Here is a 20,332-nt window from a genome sequence, read left to right on the forward strand (position 1 = left end):
CATCTCATCAAGCCGAGATCAACAGACCTACAACGGTACAATTTTCAGTCATTACGGACGAGATCTTCACTCATAGTTCGAAATATAGTTGTCAGATGGCAGCACTATAACATGCATTTACAGAAACAAAACTTCGCGTGACGTTCACAACACATACATTCACAACTTCCAGCACGGCCTGTGTCTTCCCCGACCACCTGCTTATATCTCTTCATTGACGCAGAGTGACGAGCCATAATCTTTGTTTTAGGAGGAGGAGGTACATGCTCGAATGAAATACAGATCGTGAGTCTGCGCAATCATTTTTAATTTCACCAACCGGGTTCTCGTCATTTATGCTTTCAATATATGAGAAATATCGGAAGCACACGATGGCATAACGTACTCTAGCTGTTATAAAGACCTACAAATGGTTGCCACAAAGGTACGTGGTAGGCATTAGAACCGTTTGCCATGAATAAAAATCGTCTTCTCAGATAGGTGCAGTTACACAGAGTTGCGCTTCCTATTTCTACGAAAATTATGGCCGTTTTAGCTACTAGAACGGGGATAACCTCCCAGATAGTCGAAGCTCTGTATTCTACCGATGTTATAAGACAAACACTGGCGATTCGTAGATTGAGGGCGATGGTGTCTACGGCAGCAGATGGCCCCGTGGACGAGATCATCAAAGCGGGGTTATTGAGCAAGATTGCGGAGTTCTTGCAACCAGAAAACTCCATCGAGTTGAAGTTCGAGGCTGCCTGGGTATTGACGAACGTCGCGAGCGGTTCATCTTCGCAGACCATGGCGGTTATCGGAACCGGTGCCGTCCCCGATCTCGTCCGTCTCCTGGACGTTTCCGACGACGACGTCCGCCAGATGGCAACCTGGGGATTAGGTAATATAGCTGTCGAAAGCGAAGAATGCCGTGACTTCGTGCTGAGTACTGGCGCCTTGATCCCGCTGCTGCAATATTTGCTCAATGAGAAGGACCCGGCAGCGATTCGATGCGCCGTTTGGGCTCTTGAGAGTTTTTGCTTCCACGGTAAACGAGCTCCGAAGTTCTCCGAAATATCGCTCAGTCTGCCCGTCCTGTCCCGGCTTATTTACAGCGGAGATGAAGTCGTATTGAATCACTCCTGCAAGTCTCTTTTGCACCTTTCCACTGGACCCAACAGACACATACAGGCAGTCGTGAACGCGGGTGTTTGTAGACGCCTCGTAGAACTCCTGAATCACACTAACAGTGAGGTGTGCGAGAGTGCTCTCGAGACGGTCGGAAACATCGTCTCCGGTGACAACGAGCAGACACAGGTCGTTATGGATTGCGATCCCCTCCCTCGCCTGATGCAATTGTTGTCGTCGCCGGTGGAAAAAATCAGGGACACGACTTGTTGGATGGTATCGAACATCACGGCTGGAACCGAGGAACAGATCCAAGCTGTCATCGATGCGGATTTCTTTCCCGTCATAACGGGTATCTTGAGCGGATCCGCTCCAGGAAATAGAAAAGACGCTGCTTGGGTTATATTTAACATTGTCACTTACGGTTCGACGGGGCAGTTGGAATTCGCAGTCGAGCACGGGTGCATCCGAAGTTTGTGCGACCTGCTGGACGTGTCGGACGTCGAAATCCTTTCCGTAGCTCTCGATGGACTCGATCAGGTCTTGAAATTCGGCGAGATCGCGGATGGTGATGACCGGGAGAATGTTTATGCCATTGCGGTAGAAGATTGCTCTGGAGTTCAGAAAATCGAAGCTCTGACAGATCACGAAGACGAAGAAGTATCTTCGAAAGCTATACAGATATTTTTAGAGTATTTTTGAAATAAATTCACATCGCACTGACATTTGGAACAAGGAGTGAGGTTCTGTGGTCTTCTTTCATTTTAATTGATTATCTTTATGGTTTCAAATGAACACGAGGTAGATTACAATAAAGAGATGTCATTCCAGTCTATGATACGATGTAATGCCCTGTTTCTAATGAGTGCAGATTCAATTGGTCAAGCTGGTGGTGCTGGTGGTGCAATTCAATTGGTCAATGCTTACTCTAAAAAATTCATAGTGCCAAATCTCATTACTACGAGGCCGGGATGGATGCATGTATTCAAATGACTGTTGTTCTCTCTCGCCTATGCTATTGATTTGTATTTCTCTAACCCCCTTACAGACGTCTCACGAAATCTAGGATGCGCAATACAATACTACGTACCCCCCCATGCCATGGTCCCCAATATCCTAGAGCAGGGCCTCTAGGCTGAGACCTTTTGCAGGCCTCCCAGACCAGACTTTTCAAGTGCCCCCCCTCAAAAGTGAATTTATAGTGTGGAAAAACAAAAAAAGATGAGAATCGTTTCGGGGCCCCAGGGCTAGGGAGTCCTGTCAGTCCACCCTTGTGGGAGCCATGGTGATAGCGTTATAATAGCAGCATGAAAAGTAAAAGAAAAACTCATGATTTTTTTCCACGTTTAAGTTAATGTTTATTTTCCATCCGCTCACTTTGTCCATTATCCGTGTTTAAGATGATGGACAAAACTACCACGAAAGATTTTTTTCCGTTCCGAGTTCATACAATTGTTCGTTTTCTCAAGAAAGTTTATTTGAGCTCATAATATTTAGTAAAATCACGGATTAGTTTAATTTTCATAACTTATAATTAAATATAATTATTATAATTAAATAAATTATAGTTTACGTACAATATTACTCATCTAAAAACTATGTGTCTATATCTACTCTATAATATAAAATCACAAACTCGAGAAGGGCCTGTTGCTAAGCAACCGAGTGACGGAAGTGGGTGAAGTTTTTGAATGACGGAAGTCGGTTACGATTTTGGGTCAAATATTCATTTAACTGTAGCACATATCGGGACCCATTTGACCCATCGAGACCATGTTATGTGCATGTACCGAGAGGCTCCTACATCCTACAGCAGAGCCCTTAGGCTGGAATTTAGATGTCGAGCCCCCAAACCAGCTTTTCAGGGGCCCCTCTGTGATTAATTTATAGTGTGAAAAATCAAAAAGTGATAAGAATCGTTGTGGCCCCTGTCAGCCCTGCCCTTGGGGGGGGGGTCCATGCCGAGAGGTATGTATATGTATAATATACACACAACAGCAGTGTTCCCAACACAGGGTCGGGGTACCCGGGGGAGATTTCACATATAAGTAAAAAGTTTTCATTTCCAGGGGCCCTTGATGGATCTCATTGTTTTCTTGCTGCTTTAACGTTGAAAAATTTGCGATAGCGGAAGCAAAAGATATATCCAGTCTGGGGCCCCACCAAAAGTATGCGAATTGGTGTCCCGGGTAATTGGTTGGGGGGCCCTGGATTTTATTCGTTGGTAAAACGAATACAAATGAAAATTTTTCATGGCACTCACACCGGGGGGATGACCGACAAGCTTCCAAGTCGGGGGCCCCATGTTTACAGGTTTCAATTTGGGGGCCCTGGATGAATCTCATTCTTTTCTGTTGTAGAATTTGCAACAGCGGAAGCCCGAGATAAAGCCAGTCTGGGGCCCCACCAAAAGTATGCGAATTGGTGTCCCGGGTAATTGGTTGGGGGCCCTAGATTTTATTCGTTGGTAAAACGAATACAAATGAAAGTTTTTCATGGCACTCGCTCCGGGGGATGACCGACAAGCTTCCAAGTCGGGGGCCCCATGTACTCATGGGAATGAGTACGAACAGTCGATAATTACAGCCGAGGTGTCGTTTGACTGTACATTGGGAGTCACGCATATGCACACAGCACGTTCTGCATGCACAAATTCCTTAGAAATTTCCCAGAGAAATGTTTACGAGATGCATGTGCGGTTAAGTAGTACGGTAAAACCCCTCTTAACGGGGACACTCCGCTGATGGAGTCACCCCTCTTTTACGGCCAAATAATATTTTCTCTTTGTGTGTAATAAAAGTATACCATTGAAATCCTTGATAAACGGTCACCCATTTTTTACGGACGAATTTTATTTTCGTCCCACCAGTGACCGCAAAAGAGAGGTTTTCTTGTACTTAATCACTCATTAATTATATTAGTAAACAAATTAATACTTTACATATGACATGAATGTCGCTCTCCACTTGTCAATACAAGATATACGGAAGACTGGATGTTGTGAAGATATTTATTGTTTGAGATGTTAATTTTTTAAGGAAGGAAAAAACTCATCTCTGCCTCTACCGGGAGTCGAACCCGGGTCCCTCGATTGCCGGACGAGTGCTCTGACCACTAAGCTACAGAGGAGATAGAGATTTTCCTTCGCTAGAGCGTATATATGCCGAACGGAACCGTGCAATGGACGGTGAAACCGATCAGCTAATAGCTCATGGACGACGAGCCACCAGAGGGCTATATATATGACATGAATGTCGCTCTCCACTTGTCAATACAAGATATACGGAAGACTGGATGTTGTGAAGATATTTATTACCAATAAATATCTTCACAACATCCAGTCTTCCGTATATCTTGTAATACTTTATAAATCTCTTAAGTTAAGCAAATGGGCGGCTTTCCTTGGATCAGCGTGGAGTCACTTCGGTTATAACTGGAGAAACCGCGAGACACCCAGACTGACGCAAAAATCAACGTAAGCACTTCGCCCCCCCCCGGGGGAGGGGGAAACCGGGTATCTCAAGTAAAACCAGAATTTATTGATATGCCAAAGATTAAATGTAGTGCATCGTAATGAACATTATGTAAATCGAAGAGGGGGGTGGAGCACCCCATTCCGCTCAGACAATTCAAACGGTACTAGTGTCCTCTTGTCGAAGCAGTCGATTGACCGTGTATTGATAACTCATGTGGTCAATCCTATCCATCTCGATGAAAATTTTACGGGAACCACAGAAAACCAACTTCAGATGAACCAACTTCACCACCACTGTGGTGACGGTAGAGTTCGAACCAACCCGGGTTTTCGCATTCGACCACCACAGTGGTTTAGTGTACATACCTACGTTTGACTGCAGTAGTCTTGAATGAAACGGTTTCTGATCAGCTCTGCGAACCCTTAGCCCACCACCTCAAAACCCGGCACCATTGGCACAGTGACTCGAAACAACGAGCCAGTGATACCATTGCCACGACGATGTTGAGTGTAAGTGGCTGAGCAACTGACCTCCAAATGCAGAGAGGACGAACGCAAAGGGTTCGCTCACTCAAACTGCCGGGGGTCACGATGCTCGGTACCTCTCTGGTCCACAGAGCTAAGCCAAAACTAACAGGGGAGAAAGAACAATGAACCACAAAAACATCAAACGAAGACATTGGGAACCCTTCCCAGAGCTACCTAACCGTGTCAATGCCCACGACCGAAGCCCTAAAAACTGTGATACTTACCTGAATCTAGATTAAGCCTCATACCGAGGCCTTCCTTCGAGGTTAGACGCAAACACGTCTTACCGGAATGGAATCTCCAACACGAATGATTTTCAACAGACGTTTCAACACCTCCAAAATGTATTTTTAAGAGATTCCGTTGCTCAATAATGAGCGAGAAAGTAATTCATTTGTTGAAACACATTGTTATTCAACTATGATAAGAGAGAATCACAGTAGTGCGCAAACCGTGGGTCAAAGGGGAGGTGGGGGGGGGGGGCGGAAGTCATGAGAGATTCTCCAAAATAAAAACTTACAAATAAGAAATTTTTATTAAAAGATATGTCAAAACTAAAGAATGCCTTTATTCAGCTGAGCTAATTACCATGTATCATACTGTAATTTGTTTTGTAACGTAATTTTGTCAAATTCTGCTTGTACAATAACCATGCCAGAATAACGAATGTGCAATGTCCTCGCAAAAAAAAAAAAAAAAAAAAAGAACGTGGGAAATGACATTTGAATGGATGCTCTAGCCATGTTACTCTATGGAAGCTATTTTCCTAAGATGTTTTGTAACGTGTGCTTCAAAAGGGATACACATCCGCGTTTCAGGAACAACTTAGATAGTATAGATCAGCGGTTCTCAACCTTTTTTGACTTGCGGAGCCCTTTTCAGTACATAACTTTTATATCGGAGCCCTGTTTGACTCGAGGAGCCCTTTTTGTATATAATTTTTATGGCGGAACCTCGTAGGCCTCTTTTTTTCATTTTATATATATCTATCAAATTTACTTATTTATTTTATTTTTCTTAAGTCACCGCGGAGCCCCCTAAGAAGTGCACACGGAGCACCGGTTAAGAATAGCTGTCGTAGAGAATGGTGTGCGTTGTTGGCTGCTTGGCATTTAAGGAGGGGGATGATAGTGGAGGAGTGGCAGAGAATTATAATGGGTGATGATACGAACTTAGAAGCTAGTTACGGGGTCGGAATGTTAATGTGGAGTGACGAGAGCGCATAAAAACGCTAATCTCAGCACGGAGAAATTAAGTCCCGGATTAGTTTTCGGTAACAAACGCACAAAAAATAGCTGTGGGTGTGCATAACCTGGGTTTTTACTTTTGTTGTAAATTATTGATTACCGTGGACCTTCGTTTCTTTAATTTTGAAGGAAATGCGTTAAAAGTCAGTTTCGAGAAGCCCCACGAGAATCAAAAATGTTTTGGGCAATTGATAACCTCCATATTGTCATTAAATTTTTATTTTGAATAACAGACCCACGGGAATCAGAATAAATAACTACCGCAGTTACAAGGTATATATAAAGGGGCAAGAGAACCATACTCTATCGATCACGAGGTGTTCATAGCCGGGGGACCACAAAAACCATTCGCTATCGATAACAAGATCTCCATAGCAGAGGAACCACGTCAACTATACTCTATGACGAGGTGTTGATAGGGGTCCACGAGAACTATATGTTATACATAACGAGGTATCGATAGCAGAGGGACCACGATAACCAACCGTACCTATCACGATGCATTCATACTAGACAACGGAAACTATCTTATCTATCACGAGGTGTCCATAGCAGAGGTTGCACAAGAACCATGCTCTATCGATGACGAGTTGCTCGTAGCAGATGAATCATGAGAGTCATACGCTATCGATCATAAGTTGTACTGCCGCAAGTTCGGTGAGCAGACGGATATAGTGTTCCTGGACGCCGGACCAGAGGGAGCGTAAATTTGACCCTTTAACTTCTCTAACATTAAAAAGGGGAAACTAAAATGTGTTCCTGCCCCCGGCTAAGCATCTAGTTTTGGCCCTGCAATCAGGGTTGTCTTTAGGGGTGACATCTGATTTGTACCCGGGCAGCATGTAAGCTGCAACCGCTACTGCCGCGATGAACGAACTTAGACCTAATAGCAATCCAGCTCAGACCAGATAACAGTACAAGGTTATCCTCGTGCTCAAACAACAAAGCGTGCAGATATCCTTCTTTACGCAATTAATTAGTTCTGTAAAACCATCGCATCAGGTGAAATATCGCGAAATGCGATCGCTTAAAGCAAATTATACGCTTAACACAGAAACGGGACGAGAATAAAATGTCGCATCAAAGACTGGAATCCATATCAAAATGATCGATTGGAAGTTGGCTTCTTGGTATCTAAGGAGTAGGGATGATGGTGGAGAAAAGGCAAAGAATTAGAATGGGTGAAGATACGAACTTTGAAGCTAGTTACGGGGACGGAATGTTAACAAAAATGGAGTGAAGAGCACAAAATCGCTAAGTGGGTTGAAGTTGTCGATGCTATGGCGGTGAACCAGTAACCGCTATTAGATTTGAGTTAGCGATGTGCGTACTGAAGTGCAAGCCCAACACTTCTGAGAAACGAAAGTGGTAGTCTAGTCTCTTTCAAACAAGAGCGAAAGTGCCTATCCAGGAATGAAAGTTTGTTCAGGCTCTTCAAACTAGAACCCATATTCCGTTGAGGCTCTCCTAATTTACTAGAAAGTGGACACTCCAGGCACGCGAACGAATTCGAAAGGCAGGTAGAAGATTAAGGTAGAAGAGTTCGCGAACACAGTACGGAGAAATAAATTCTCGTATTGGTTTTCCGGTAACACAAGAAATGGTGTGCGTCTTCACTATGGTCGCAAATAATTGGTTGCCGTGGACCTTCGTTTCTTAGACTTCGTTTCGAGAAGCCCCACGAGAATCAGGAAAATGTTTTGGGCAACTGAATACATATACTCCATATAGAGTCATTTAATTTTTATTTTGAATAACAAAGCCCCACGGGAATAAGAATAAATAACCCACGCTCTTACCTAATATTATTTTGGTTCCCGTGGGGTTTCGTGGAAGGTGGTTATACACAAGATCAAGACTAATTTTTGAGCGTTCGGATTGTGGACTTTAAGATAAAGCTCTCGTGTTTGGAGAAAAAAAAAGTGGCTGTTGATCACATATATCAAATTTACTTTTCTTTAAATTAAAAAAGAAATTTCCTATTTAAATTTACTTTTCTCTTCTTTGCATGACAATCAAGGACGATTGGCTTATACGGACCATCTCACACGAAATCCTCTGATTAAAATAGAAATTCTTAATCACGGTTGGAAGGATACGTACCATTTCGGTCTAAATTGTAATTCGACAACTTTGTTGTGCTTATGCACTAAAAATTCACTAGCGTGGATTTGGTAATCTGAAAATTACTCGGCGATGATTCCACCCCCTCCCTAATACACCATTTGAAGGCCCAATGATAAATGAAACCTTTTTGAGGCATGAGGCAATAGCCCTCAAGTAAGGGGGTGGGGCCCTATGGTTGAATTTTCAGAATTCCTGTCTTGAGCGTCTACTTATAAAATATAATACGAAAACCAAACTTCATATTTATAGCTTCAGTGGTCTCGGCTTGGCCTTTATTGCCCCATATAACTTTTGAACCGCCTTATGATCCCATTAGGGATTGAAATTTGAAAAATCCCTTCTTAGTGAGTCTGCATTATGAGATTAAAAATACTGACCACATCATATTTAAAGCTGCAGTGGTTTCGGCTCAGCGGTTTTCTCTATGTAACCTTTGAATCCCCAATTCTCCTCCCTCCTTAGGGGTCGAGTTTCAAAAAACCCATCTTAGTCTTTACGTCATGAAATGAAACAACTGATAAAATTTCATGTTTATAGTTTCGGCTTGGCGATGATGGAAACAGTCAGTCAGGACACACACGTTATTATATGTATATATATAAATTAAGTCGATACGTTACGAAGTCGACCACGACCATCGAAATGGGGGATCAGAGTAGATGAGATTCCTGATCAAGGGAAATAGGTTCAAAGAAAACAATCACGTTTCATGCAATGTTGTCAGCCGTGGTGCTCGAGCAACCACGATAATTTATGGCATGAGGCTTTTGGATTTATGTATGTATTGATGGCATGGGTCTGAGCACCCGCTGAATTGATTAAATAACCAAAATTTTCTATGCGAAGATCAAGATGGGAGCACACAGAAGGACGAAATCCGTCGTCCCTGACCGAAAATTGAACCTGGATCTTCTGGTAGTTCGGCAAGCACGCTGTCTAATAGAGACAAAACACAGCCCCTTCCGAGTAAACACGCATAAGTAGCGTAATGCGCTGAGTGGAGACGTTTCACCTTCCCTTTACTGTCGCTATCTAAGTTTGAATTCATGTTCTCTGTGGCAAGTTCCATACAGTGGATTATACACTCAGTGGCCAAAAAATTAGGAACACCCCTCTCTAAAACTTGACTTGTCCGTGGAGCACATGCGCTGACGTAATAAACTTGATATAGAATTGACTCTTGATATAGATTGATTATAGAATTATTATTATTTAGTAATTATTATTAGAATTATTATTATTTAGTAATTATTATTAGAATTATTATTATTTAGTAATTATTATTAGAATTATTATTGTTATTAATAGATTTATTATCGATTTTTGAATTTGACTCTCGTCTACAACAGCGAGTAACTCCCGCTATGAGGAGTTTTTTCAATATTTTCTTTCTTCTTTGTTTCTGCTACTGATGAAGGAACTTCATATAATTCCGAAACGCGTATAGCCGTGTTCGTTTTGGAATTTTGGGTACACCCAAACGTCGATTATTTAATCGTATTAAACCTGATATGCTGATAAAAAGCTTTCTCCTGGTCAGAAGCACCAATCAACGTTGCAATTTCCCTATTCAAGATGAAAACAACAGATTTGAGTGACTTTGAATGCTTTGAAAGAAGTTTCACTTCAATAATCGTTGCCAATTCAGCAATTATCCTGTGATTATATTTGAATTAGGGAAAATGTGAATTTTTCATAAAAAATCGCGAAACTCCGAGTTCACGTAACTTTTGGTAGCGTAATTAGGGCTCTATGAGGCTTTTTGGATAACGTGATATTTCCCTTTTTTTGAGGGACATACAAGGTAACCAATATGTGGCGACTTCCTGTGCGATTTATGAAAGAAGCAAATCTAAATTACAGAAACATAGAAAAAAATCGTTTTCTCTTTTTAATGGGAGCTAGAAATTTCGAATTTTTTTTTTAACTTATCGATCTGCCTGTTTTTCCCTCCAAAAATGCTCGATTAAAGCTGCGGAATTTCTTCGATGTAATTTATATGGGCCCCATAATTAATTTTAAACATCCTAAACTATATGGATTAATGCAATTGGATAATATAAGACAATACGAAGACTTTCTCATTTTCCCGCTTTTGAGAAGATATGAATAAAAATTTGAAATCAATGTTATTGCATGAATATCCACCTCAAAAGTGGATCTGGCCAATACCTTCTAAAGCAGCTTGCTCTAGAAGATGTTGATCTGGCTCATTATTTTATATTTAATTTTCTAGGCTTCGTATCTCTAAGCGAGCTTAATATTTCGAAAACCAAAGATTCAATTCAATTTTTAAAATTATTGATGTGGCGAAAAACCCCACTAAATTTCTGCATTTCTACGCTAAAATCGGCAATTTTAACATTGATCTATATGGGGATCATCCATTGTATGTCCCTCAGGAGTGATGCTGATTATGACGTATATTCGAAAAACCTCATTACTTCATTTTCTTACGTGGCCGCGTCTGTTAACAGTGTCGTCTTAACGCATGGGCCCACCCGGGCACCTCACAAAAAGGAGATCGGATTGAAATTTTCTAGGATTTACCAAGTAGGGCCTCCGAAAAACCACTTGGCCCGGGGGTCCATGATACTCTTAAAACGGCCCTGTCTGTTAACACTCCCCCTTTCACCAACCCATCCACTTGTCGGAACTTTATCACAAATCAGTTTTTCTATGGAACCGGTTTTGAGGAAAAAGAAAGCATTTTACTTTCTGTGATGTTATATATATATATATATAGAATATATATATATATTCCTTTCCCCTCACAAAATAAAGGCGTTTCACTTTCTGCGATGGTTTTCCGCCACAACACTTCACTGCTATGTCCCTAAAGAAGTTTCACTTCAAAAATGGGCCTTTATGAAAATAATGACAGGCAAAAATACACTCATTGCCATAAAAATTTGCGCACCCAGAAGAAGTCAAAATTAAACGAAATTTTACACATGTAAGTACTACGTTCATATAACTAAGTGATTAGAAAATCCAAGAAAAAGGATCATTTATTGCAGAAAAAAGTACAGATGAACAGAAGTTTTAGTACTCTGTTGGACCCCCCTCTAGCGCGAATGCACGATGCGATACGAGCGGGCATTGAGGCATACAAGTTCCGTATGATGTCCTGAGACATCTCGTTCCACAGTTGCTGTAAATGCGCCTCTAGTTCGACCAACCTCGTAGGGTATGCAACTTGCCGTCCCAAATGATCCCAGATATGCTCGATTGGTGACAAATCTGGGGATAGAGCAGGCCAGGGAAGGGTGGTAATGTGGCGGAGGCAGTCTTGTGACATCCTTGCTGTGTGTGGCCTAGCATTGTCTTGTTGAAAAATGGCTCCTGGGAGCCCTGCCATGAGTGGCAACACATGTGGCCTGAAGGATGTTATGGACGTACCTCTGGGCTGTCATTGTGCCATGGATCAATATTAGGTGTGACCGTGTATCGTAAGCAATGGCACACCATACCATGACACCAGCTGTGGGAGCGGTGTGTCGCTGTAAAGCGAAGGCAGGATTGAAGCGTTCACCACGGGGCCTCCACACACGAACACGATTGTCATCATTGCTCAAGTTGAATCTCGATTCGTCGCTGAAGATGACCTGGTTCCATTCCGTTGCAGTCCAATCCCGTCGTGCTCGACACCACTCCAAACGGAGGCGTTGGTGGGTGGGTGTCATTGGCAGCACACTTAATGGGCGCCGCGATACCAGATGTCCTTCAGCCAGGCGCCTTGCGATGGTTCGAGAAGACACAGGGGCCCGTAGTGAAGCTGCTGCCTGTGTCTGGATAGCGGCCAATGAGGCAGTTGGCTCTACGCGTGCGTTTCGGATGATGTGACGGTCTTCTCGACGACTGGTCTGTCGAGGGCGTCCTGAACCTGGTCGCCGTGTAAATGACGTCTCTTCTGTCCACTGGTCCCAACACCTCCTCACAGTAAAATCAGAACGGCCTAGTTGACGAGCTACTCGCCGAGTTGACCACCCAGCTTCCATCATCCCGATGATTCTTCCCCTATATACACTCCAGCAAGCTCTGCTTACCTGTTTTATACTCCAAGGAGAACGAAGTTCAACGCCCTCTAGTGGCATTACGCAATCACGCTGCAGTTCTAATCATTTGCATATCTGCCCGACATGTACCTTCAGGCCAACTTTCGTTTCGATCCCACAATTATTTCTTGGTGCGCAAATTTTTATGGCAATGAGTGTATATAAGCATGTTCTTCCCACGCATTATCAACTTTCCTGAGCATTTAGGTATGGGGTCATTCAAGTATTACGTCGTCATCAATGGTGGGGGAGAGGGGGTTTCCGATTTGCTGACTTTCGATGACAGGGGGGGGGGGTTGGATAATGCTTACGTCATCAACCACCCTTTATGAAAATATGAGTTAGGATTCAGAGGGGCAGAGCTGATGACGAAATTTTGCTGACAAGGAGGGGGGGGGGTCAAAAATGGCTAAAAATCTGCTTACGTAATACTTGAACGGCCCCTATGTTACATCCGATAGAAACGATCTCATATTGGATGTAGTAAGACATCAATGAAAAACATGCAAATGAAACTCTGTGCCAGATAACTTACTACCTCCTATATTCTGTACGTGAATCCAATCATGAATATGTTCAAATACAGGGTGTCTCATAAATTCTACAGTTGAAAAGTTCATAAAATTTAAAGGAATAGTATTTGAATGTGATTTACAGAAAGTTATTCTCAGAGATTGTTTTTTTGGCACAGAAAAAAGTTCAGGGGGCACTGCACGAATCAGAGTTCTATAAAATACAGGATGTAAGGCTGGGATTACACTGTGAAAGTTTGATAAAAAAAACCTTTTACACAACTTGGGAAAAAAACCAATAAACCTATTATTGGTAACATTCACTCAAATGTAACCGATGCGCTCATTGGTTGCAGGTTTTGCTTTATAAAAGAACTTCATAAGACTGTCATAGTGTAATCCCGGCCTAAGATTAACAGATAATTTCTAAAAATTTCCTGTCACTGGCTTAAGGTAATGTTTTCATTGGAAGATAAAGCACCATTAAAGTTGTTTTAAGCTTTATAGCAGTTTCGGACACAAGAAGAGATTAAAGAAAAGATCAGGTCCAGAATTCTGTGATATGCATTTGTGCAGCACACTCTATTGACAAAAACTTGAACTTTTTTTTTCCAGTACTAAGAATCATCTCCATTTGTGAGAATAACTTTTTTGCACACATTCAAATATAACTTTCCTTTAATTTTTAAACTACATATTTACAAATGGGACACTTCAAATGATAGTGTTTGTTGCATGCGCTATTAGTTCGGTTCTAAGGTTTCACTTCTTAACTTTCGGAATGTCCTTCAACACAAAGAAACAAATATTATATACAACAATACGTTTTTAATCACCAAAACATGCAAGCATCAATACAGAGATACACATGATAGGCACTTCCATGTAACAGCCATCAATTATGCGCAATACTTCAGTGATGTACATAAAATTTAAATATCATTGAAGATAGTCTGCATAATATTTCACAGGACTAGAACTTATAAGAATTTGTATGCTACTACACTGGAAATTTTTTTTTTTCCTCTGATATTCAAGTGGCAAGTGAATGAATATTAGGTCATCACTCGTCATCATCAGTCCACAGGCTTTTACATTTGAACTTTGGATTCATATCGTCCCCTTCCGAACATTGAAAAGTGGTGCTGAAAGCTTTTAAATTTCGTAGAACTCCATTGACGATATACTTATTTTCTATAAGCATAGGGTCTGAATTACACCACATCTGCATGTAGGGGAGGAGAAGAAATGTTATATAAATAAGGTTCACATTACATAATTCACAAATATCTGAACATAGCTCTTATTATTTTTCTAATACGAAACAGAATTCTCTCTTATTTTGAATATTTAATAAGCGAGGAATAATCACATAATTTCTGTGTTTTGCAATATCATTATAACAGAAGCTGTGTAAATAACATTTTTTTTCTGATAAAACAGCAGCACTACATGCAAAACTATTCAAAATTTTCTATTTAGATCTCCAATGTTTTCACTTGGTTTACCATGATTTGGTATTGATAATTTGGAGAGAACTTAAACAGGGCTATATAGTAAGGGGCTGTCTCATCCCTTTGAAGTTGGTCTTGTCGCCTTTGCTCGGTAGGCATGATCTCAGACCAGGTGTGCAACGTCACTGCTTGAACACTTATTAACTAAAGTGCTACTTTGAAATACCAGGGTAGCCAACGGTAATTAATCAGTTCTGTCACGGCGATGACATCACCAACTATAATAGAGTAACTGGAGTTGCTCCAGCCAGCATACATGCCAACCTTGGAACCAAGCCTCTCTTTGAAGTGGCCACGTTTACGGGGTGGAGGTAGTAATGTTCAGTTTTTTTTCCTACATTGGGAGCATTAAAAATTGGGAACACCAAGGTAACCAAAGTAGACATTCCAAAAGTCATTGCAGCTGGGCTGTTTTTTGACCCTATCAAGCATTTGCCCAACTCTGATGAACTTTTAAAGTACGTAGCCTATCATTTGAGTTCAGGCCCATACAAAATTTGGCAAAGATTTGGTATGAAATTGCAGGCTTGTGTAGAAAACATGAACTTACTTTTATTTACCAAAAAGAACTCTAGGTCACAATAAGTTATCTGTAGTTTTTCACGATTTACTGTAGTTTCGTATTTTATGGTAGAAATCCATAGAAACTACGGAAATTCTGTAGTAGTTGACAAGTATGTTGGTGCATCATGAGACAGCCCTTGTAATATGACCCTGGATGATTTAGTGTTTAGGGAACAATGAAATAAATGCACACAATTTGACAACTATATGAATTGCTGAAAAGCTGGACATCAGTAGGACTCGACAAAAAAAAAAATTTAAGCGCCAATCAAATTTCTTAGCAGCCAAGGTTTTTCCCACTCTCACCCCCAACATAGGGCTTGAGAAATTAGAAAAAAAAAACCCCCTTAGGCACCAACCACATTTTTTTAAGAATCACTTTTCCTGAGAAATGTGGTCCAAAAGTTTTCTTCCTACATTCCTGAGACTTCATAACCTTTCTATAAGTCACCTTTGAGGCCTGTTTACGCAGGTTAAGTAATTTAACAGTAGACTAAATTTTAACTTAATATTAAGTAGTCAAGCATTGCAGATGTGTTCCTATGTTAAGGAAAAAATGTTTTATTTGAGTGTATAAAGTATTGAGTTGATATATCCAAAAATAACAAGTGTTATGACGCCACAGCTACTGGCATAAGCACATAGCGTCTACTTAATTAAAAAGCAGAGGAGATATATATATACACGGTGCCGAATGTTTATAGGTGTACGGCAAAACAAGAAGTGACATCATTTCGATGTGTCTATTCTAAGAGCGAATGTGCACTTGTGACAAAGTAGATGTTGAAGAATCGATTAATAAGGACCAGTAGGTAGGGCCATCTTAAAGCATCATGCCTCCGGGCTACATGATTTTGCAGAGACCCTCAAGACAAATTTACAAGGTTACTCCCGTAAATTCCAACTAGATCTCATTTTAGTGAGCCCCCCTTCCTGGGTAAGCCCATACTCTAAGACGGCACAGTAGTTAGTTACTTAGTTGAAAGGTAAGTAACTACTGAGTAATCAAAAATAGACTGGATTCCATTCTACTTATAAACTTAACCACTAAATTGCTTACTTTTAACTTGTTGAAATAAATTTAAACACATAAATTCAATTGACCCGTGTAAGCAGGTCTTTAGACACCTGGAAAACTGAACCCAACTCCAATGTGTAATTGTCATTAGCATATGCAAAGGGGATGAGCCAAGATTATGATTATTGCGGCAAAAACATATAACCTTCCATTGGAAGAAGAAAAAAAGTGATATCCTTCCGCCATGGTGACCCAGGATATGTGAAGCTTGAGTTCTACACAGGAGTTTCTTGACAACCCAGGCTGATTCATCTGGCATCTTTAATGAAGCACGACATCAGTATAAAGCCAATTGTTGTTCCCTATACTGTTTTTTTTTAACAATTAGACATCACTGCAAAGTGTTTTTGCCATGCCAAGATGGAGAACAAAAAGTCTGTATCTCTTTCTAGGCAGCTTAATTTTATTTTACACATCACACATTAGTGCCACATCAGAAGTGGTACTGATGTTCTGAATGTTTAAATATTTAATATCAATATAAAAAAACAATGATATATATATCCTTCGTTCTCAAAACTAAATTAAACTTGCTGCAACACAAACCAGCACAAGCTAACTGATATCATCGCCAGACACCATTTTCTCCACAGAAGCCTTCATAACTCCACTTGGTCCGAGACCAGATTCTTGTAACATAAGCCTATGCTTGTAAGTCTTGAAGTGCCTTCCCAAGTTGGCCTTTTGACGGAAACTAATACCACATGTCCGGCACGAATACGGTTTCTCACCAGTATGAGTCATGTTATGCCTCTCCAAGTTGGCATAGGTAGAAAATGACATGGTACACTCCTCACACGGGAAAGGTTTCACTCGAGAATGTTTCAACAAATGCGTCCTCAAATTACCGACTTGCGAGAAGCCTTTGTGACACACACCACAAACGTGCGGTTTCTCTCCAGAATGGATAAGGTTATGTTTCGCCAAGTTCTCTCGGAGCGAGAATGCTTTGTGGCAAACCTTACAGGTGTACGGTTTCTCGCCAGTGTGTATGATGCGATGCTTCTTCAGCACGCTGGAGAATATGAATCCCTTATTACATATGTCGCAAACGTGAGGCTTGTTTGCGGCATGGTGCCTGTAATGCAACATGAAGTTCTTCTTGGACCTGAAGTCTTTGTTGCATATGTGACAAACGTAAGGGCGTTCATTCGAGTGCACGACCACGTGCTCTCGGAGGCTGCTCGACACGGAAAACGCTTTGCCGCAGATGTTGCACACGTAGGGCCTCTCCTCGGTGTGGGTCCGCACGTGGGAACGTAGGTCGTTTTTCCGGCGGAACGGCTTGTTGCAATAGTTGCACACGTAAGGCCTGTCCGAAGAGTGGAGCTGGTGGTGGACGTCGATCAACGTCATCGCGACCGGGAGACTACACACCGAGCACTCCTCTGTCGGTTCGTCCTCCTCTTCTTCCACGATCGCGGTGTCGTTGTCCTTGGACGGAGGCTCGGAATTGGCCAGTATGGCCTGCACCAGCTGTTGATCAACCAGTTGATCTTCGGATATCATCTGATAATACGGAGACGTGTCGAATTCTCCCGACGACGTACCGTCCTCCACCTTCTCGTCCGTGTGAACAACGACGTACTGGATGACTTGCCCATCGTCGGCGCTCTCGAGGACCATCATTTCCCCTTCGTCGTCGTACTCCATTCCCGCGGTTTAATTATCGAGAAGTGAAGCAGATGGGAATTTGTGTACGTATTTCTAAACGCGGGAGGAAATTTCAAACAACAACAAGAAAACTGACGACGGAGTATTTCTCCTCCAACCGCCCCTTGTTATTAGTATGTCGACACGAATTTAAAATTTCTGATGAGGACGAAAGAAATCTTCATGGGTTGTAGATGATACCAAAGCGCCATCTAACAACAAAACATTGAACGAGTCTAAAAGCTAGATTTTCCTAGAAGCAGGTTTCTACAGTGCGTGCAGAGTAAAACGCTGATTGGTTAAAAAACGTGAATTTCAGGTTTTTAACCAATTAGCGATTTCACGCTGCACGCACCGTAGTAAACCTTTTCCTAGGATTAGGGTTTATGCGCCACATGAACCGAATTGAATCTTTTTGCGTTGGCAGAAACGTGTTACATAATCACGCTACGCGTTTGTGTTTTCCTAACGTGGGGCATCAGATCAGGGCTGCTATATTATAGTATACGGCCTTGGCATCAGCTACTCTGTCGTCTGCACGCTCAGGTTTGAAGGGAAGGGAAAGAAAATACACAAGAGTGAAGAGAACGTAGGTAAAACGCACAGCGCACGACGCATTGGACTCTTTCAGAAGCAATCGGCCAATCACGCCCGACGTAAAGCGCCGTCGTGAGCCGTATTGCGCTCTGTAGGAGAACAGTCATACTGCTTTTCTTATTGGTGAGTCGACGGCGTGTCACGCCAGGTGATTCACGTTGCACGGGGCACAGAAAACCTGATCCTACGAAAACCCGGCTTTAACGGCCGTATTCACTGTCGGGTTTCAGAACGCGACCCAGCAGGTTCCGAACCGGGTTTCACTTGATGGATTTTTTGACTGTCAATGAAAAGTTTGCATGATGCCAGAATAGTTTTTCTTCAACTCAGAATTTATCTTATTTTTTAAGAATTCATTGATTTTTTTTATACAACTGAAATAAAAATTTTTGTTCGAAAAATCAACGCAATCGCTATCAAACATTTATGTCATTCTCAATTTGTTTTGTGTACAGGGTGCCCCATAAATTCAAAAATAATTAGTTTAAAAATTCCCAAAAATTGAAGGAATTTGTATATTAGGATGCGGTTTGCAAAAAAAGTTATTTTTCACGAATGACGATTTTTTAAAAGAAATCTAATCATAGGAAAGACGCAAATCAGAGTCCTGAGAGCTCATTTCTGAATTTTCCTGTTACTGGTAAGGGTTCAAAAGGGGTCAATTGTTATGTTGACAGTGGTCGATAAAGTTAGTGAACTCTAAAGTGACTAAGTGACAGTGGGGCTACTATAGATGAAGTTGTTCACTTCAGCGACGAATCGCAAGCTGAAGCTTTATGAACGTTTCAGACACAGAAGAGATTGAAGAAAGGTTCGAGCCCAATCACTTCAGATGGACTGGTTTCCCCTGTCCTCTATCGACAAAAGTTTGAACTAAATTTTTATATATGAAAAAAATCCCCCTTGATGAGAATAACTTTTCCGCAAGCCACATTCAAATAGACCAATTCCTTCAATTTTTTTGTTGAATTTTTAAACTATTTACAAATTTATGGGATACCTTTATATAGTATTTGATTTTAATAAAAAAAACTCTCTTTAGAAAATTTATATTAAAAAAAGTCCTTTCTTGTTAATTTTTGCATGGGGAGAGAGTACCAAAGCAGCACATTAAAAGAAGTGCATAAAATAAACTTGTTTATTCACCCTTTGGTGTCTTCTTAATATCCATTGTGTGTGTGTGTGTTCCTTCAATCCTGTATGACCCTCGAAATGTCGATCCTGCATACACCTCTGTATCAACCTCCCTTATGTGGTAGTGGGGGAGGGGCGTATTCGAAGCATTTCTAGCTCACCTGGTCAGCTATGCATTGATAGATTTGGAGTGTAAGGTCTTCGGACGATCTCCAACTACGAGAAAAAATGAGAGAAATCCCGAACCTCATTTTTCAACCAGTGGAGTTTGGTGGGAAATGAAGGTTAAATTAATCGGTGGTCATCCCAGGTTCGGTAGGTAAAGAACTTGTTTCTGATGTTCTATGCCCGGATTCGAATCCATGAACCTTGATGGTAACCTTCATAGTGGGAGACGAGCATCTTACCACTGCCCCATTCGGGCGCGGGAGTAGAATTCACGTTGGTGTGCAGCATAAAAGCAAACAATAGATATTATACGCCATATTGTTCCCTTATGCTGTAAAACGGTTTTAAAACTAACAGCCAATTTCATTCAGAGAAGTATAACAGACAGCTTTATTTTCATCCGATATGTGGCAGCAGATATACTTCGCTTTGGTAATTTTAAAAATTGGAATTTCATACTTATTAAAAATTGTTAATAAATTATTCCAATTTTTGTGTGAAACAAATTTTTGACAGTCATCATAAGGTCGCTATCAATCTTTTTGCATCATTATTTTTCGTACACTCGAA

General features: G+C 41.3%; 2 protein-coding genes and 1 pseudogene across 2 annotated transcripts in view; 1 reads left to right on the forward strand and 2 right to left on the reverse strand.

Annotated features, from left to right (window-relative positions):
- Nucleotides 1–522: 522 nt before the first annotated feature.
- LOC149089871 (importin subunit alpha-6 pseudogene) lies at nt 523–1,809 on the forward strand (annotated as a pseudogene).
- Nucleotides 1,810–13,862: 12,053 nt separating this feature from the next.
- Nucleotides 13,863–18,003, reverse strand: LOC149089873 (uncharacterized). Its single transcript, XM_089253279.1, has one exon. It carries the CDS (start codon nt 17,861–17,863, stop codon nt 16,766–16,768), a length of 1,098 nt encoding a protein of 365 aa, XP_089109405.1. The 5' UTR covers nt 17,864–18,003; the 3' UTR covers nt 13,863–16,765.
- Nucleotides 13,863–20,332, reverse strand: part of LOC149089872 (membrane metallo-endopeptidase-like 1) — a 35,441-nt gene continuing 28,971 nt past the window's right edge. The window contains exon 24 of the mRNA XM_089253278.1: nt 13,863–14,279. Within this exon, the coding sequence (XP_089109404.1) occupies nt 14,118–14,279 (162 nt within the window). The 3' untranslated portion in view covers nt 13,863–14,117. The remainder of the gene's footprint in view (nt 14,280–20,332) is intronic.

Source organism: Pholcus phalangioides, unplaced genomic scaffold (assembly GCF_987345545.1).
Source record: "Pholcus phalangioides strain wild (caught in Gottingen) unplaced genomic scaffold, Ppha-v1.0 ptg000001l_1, whole genome shotgun sequence".
In the NCBI taxonomy this organism is placed as follows: Eukaryota; Metazoa; Arthropoda; class Arachnida; order Araneae; family Pholcidae; genus Pholcus; species Pholcus phalangioides.

What these genes read in the sequence shown, in the direction of transcription:
- LOC149089873 (XM_089253279.1), bottom strand. Translation starts at nt 17,863, where the DNA reads ATGGAGTACGACGACGAAGGGGAAATGATGGTCCTCGAGAGCGCCGAC.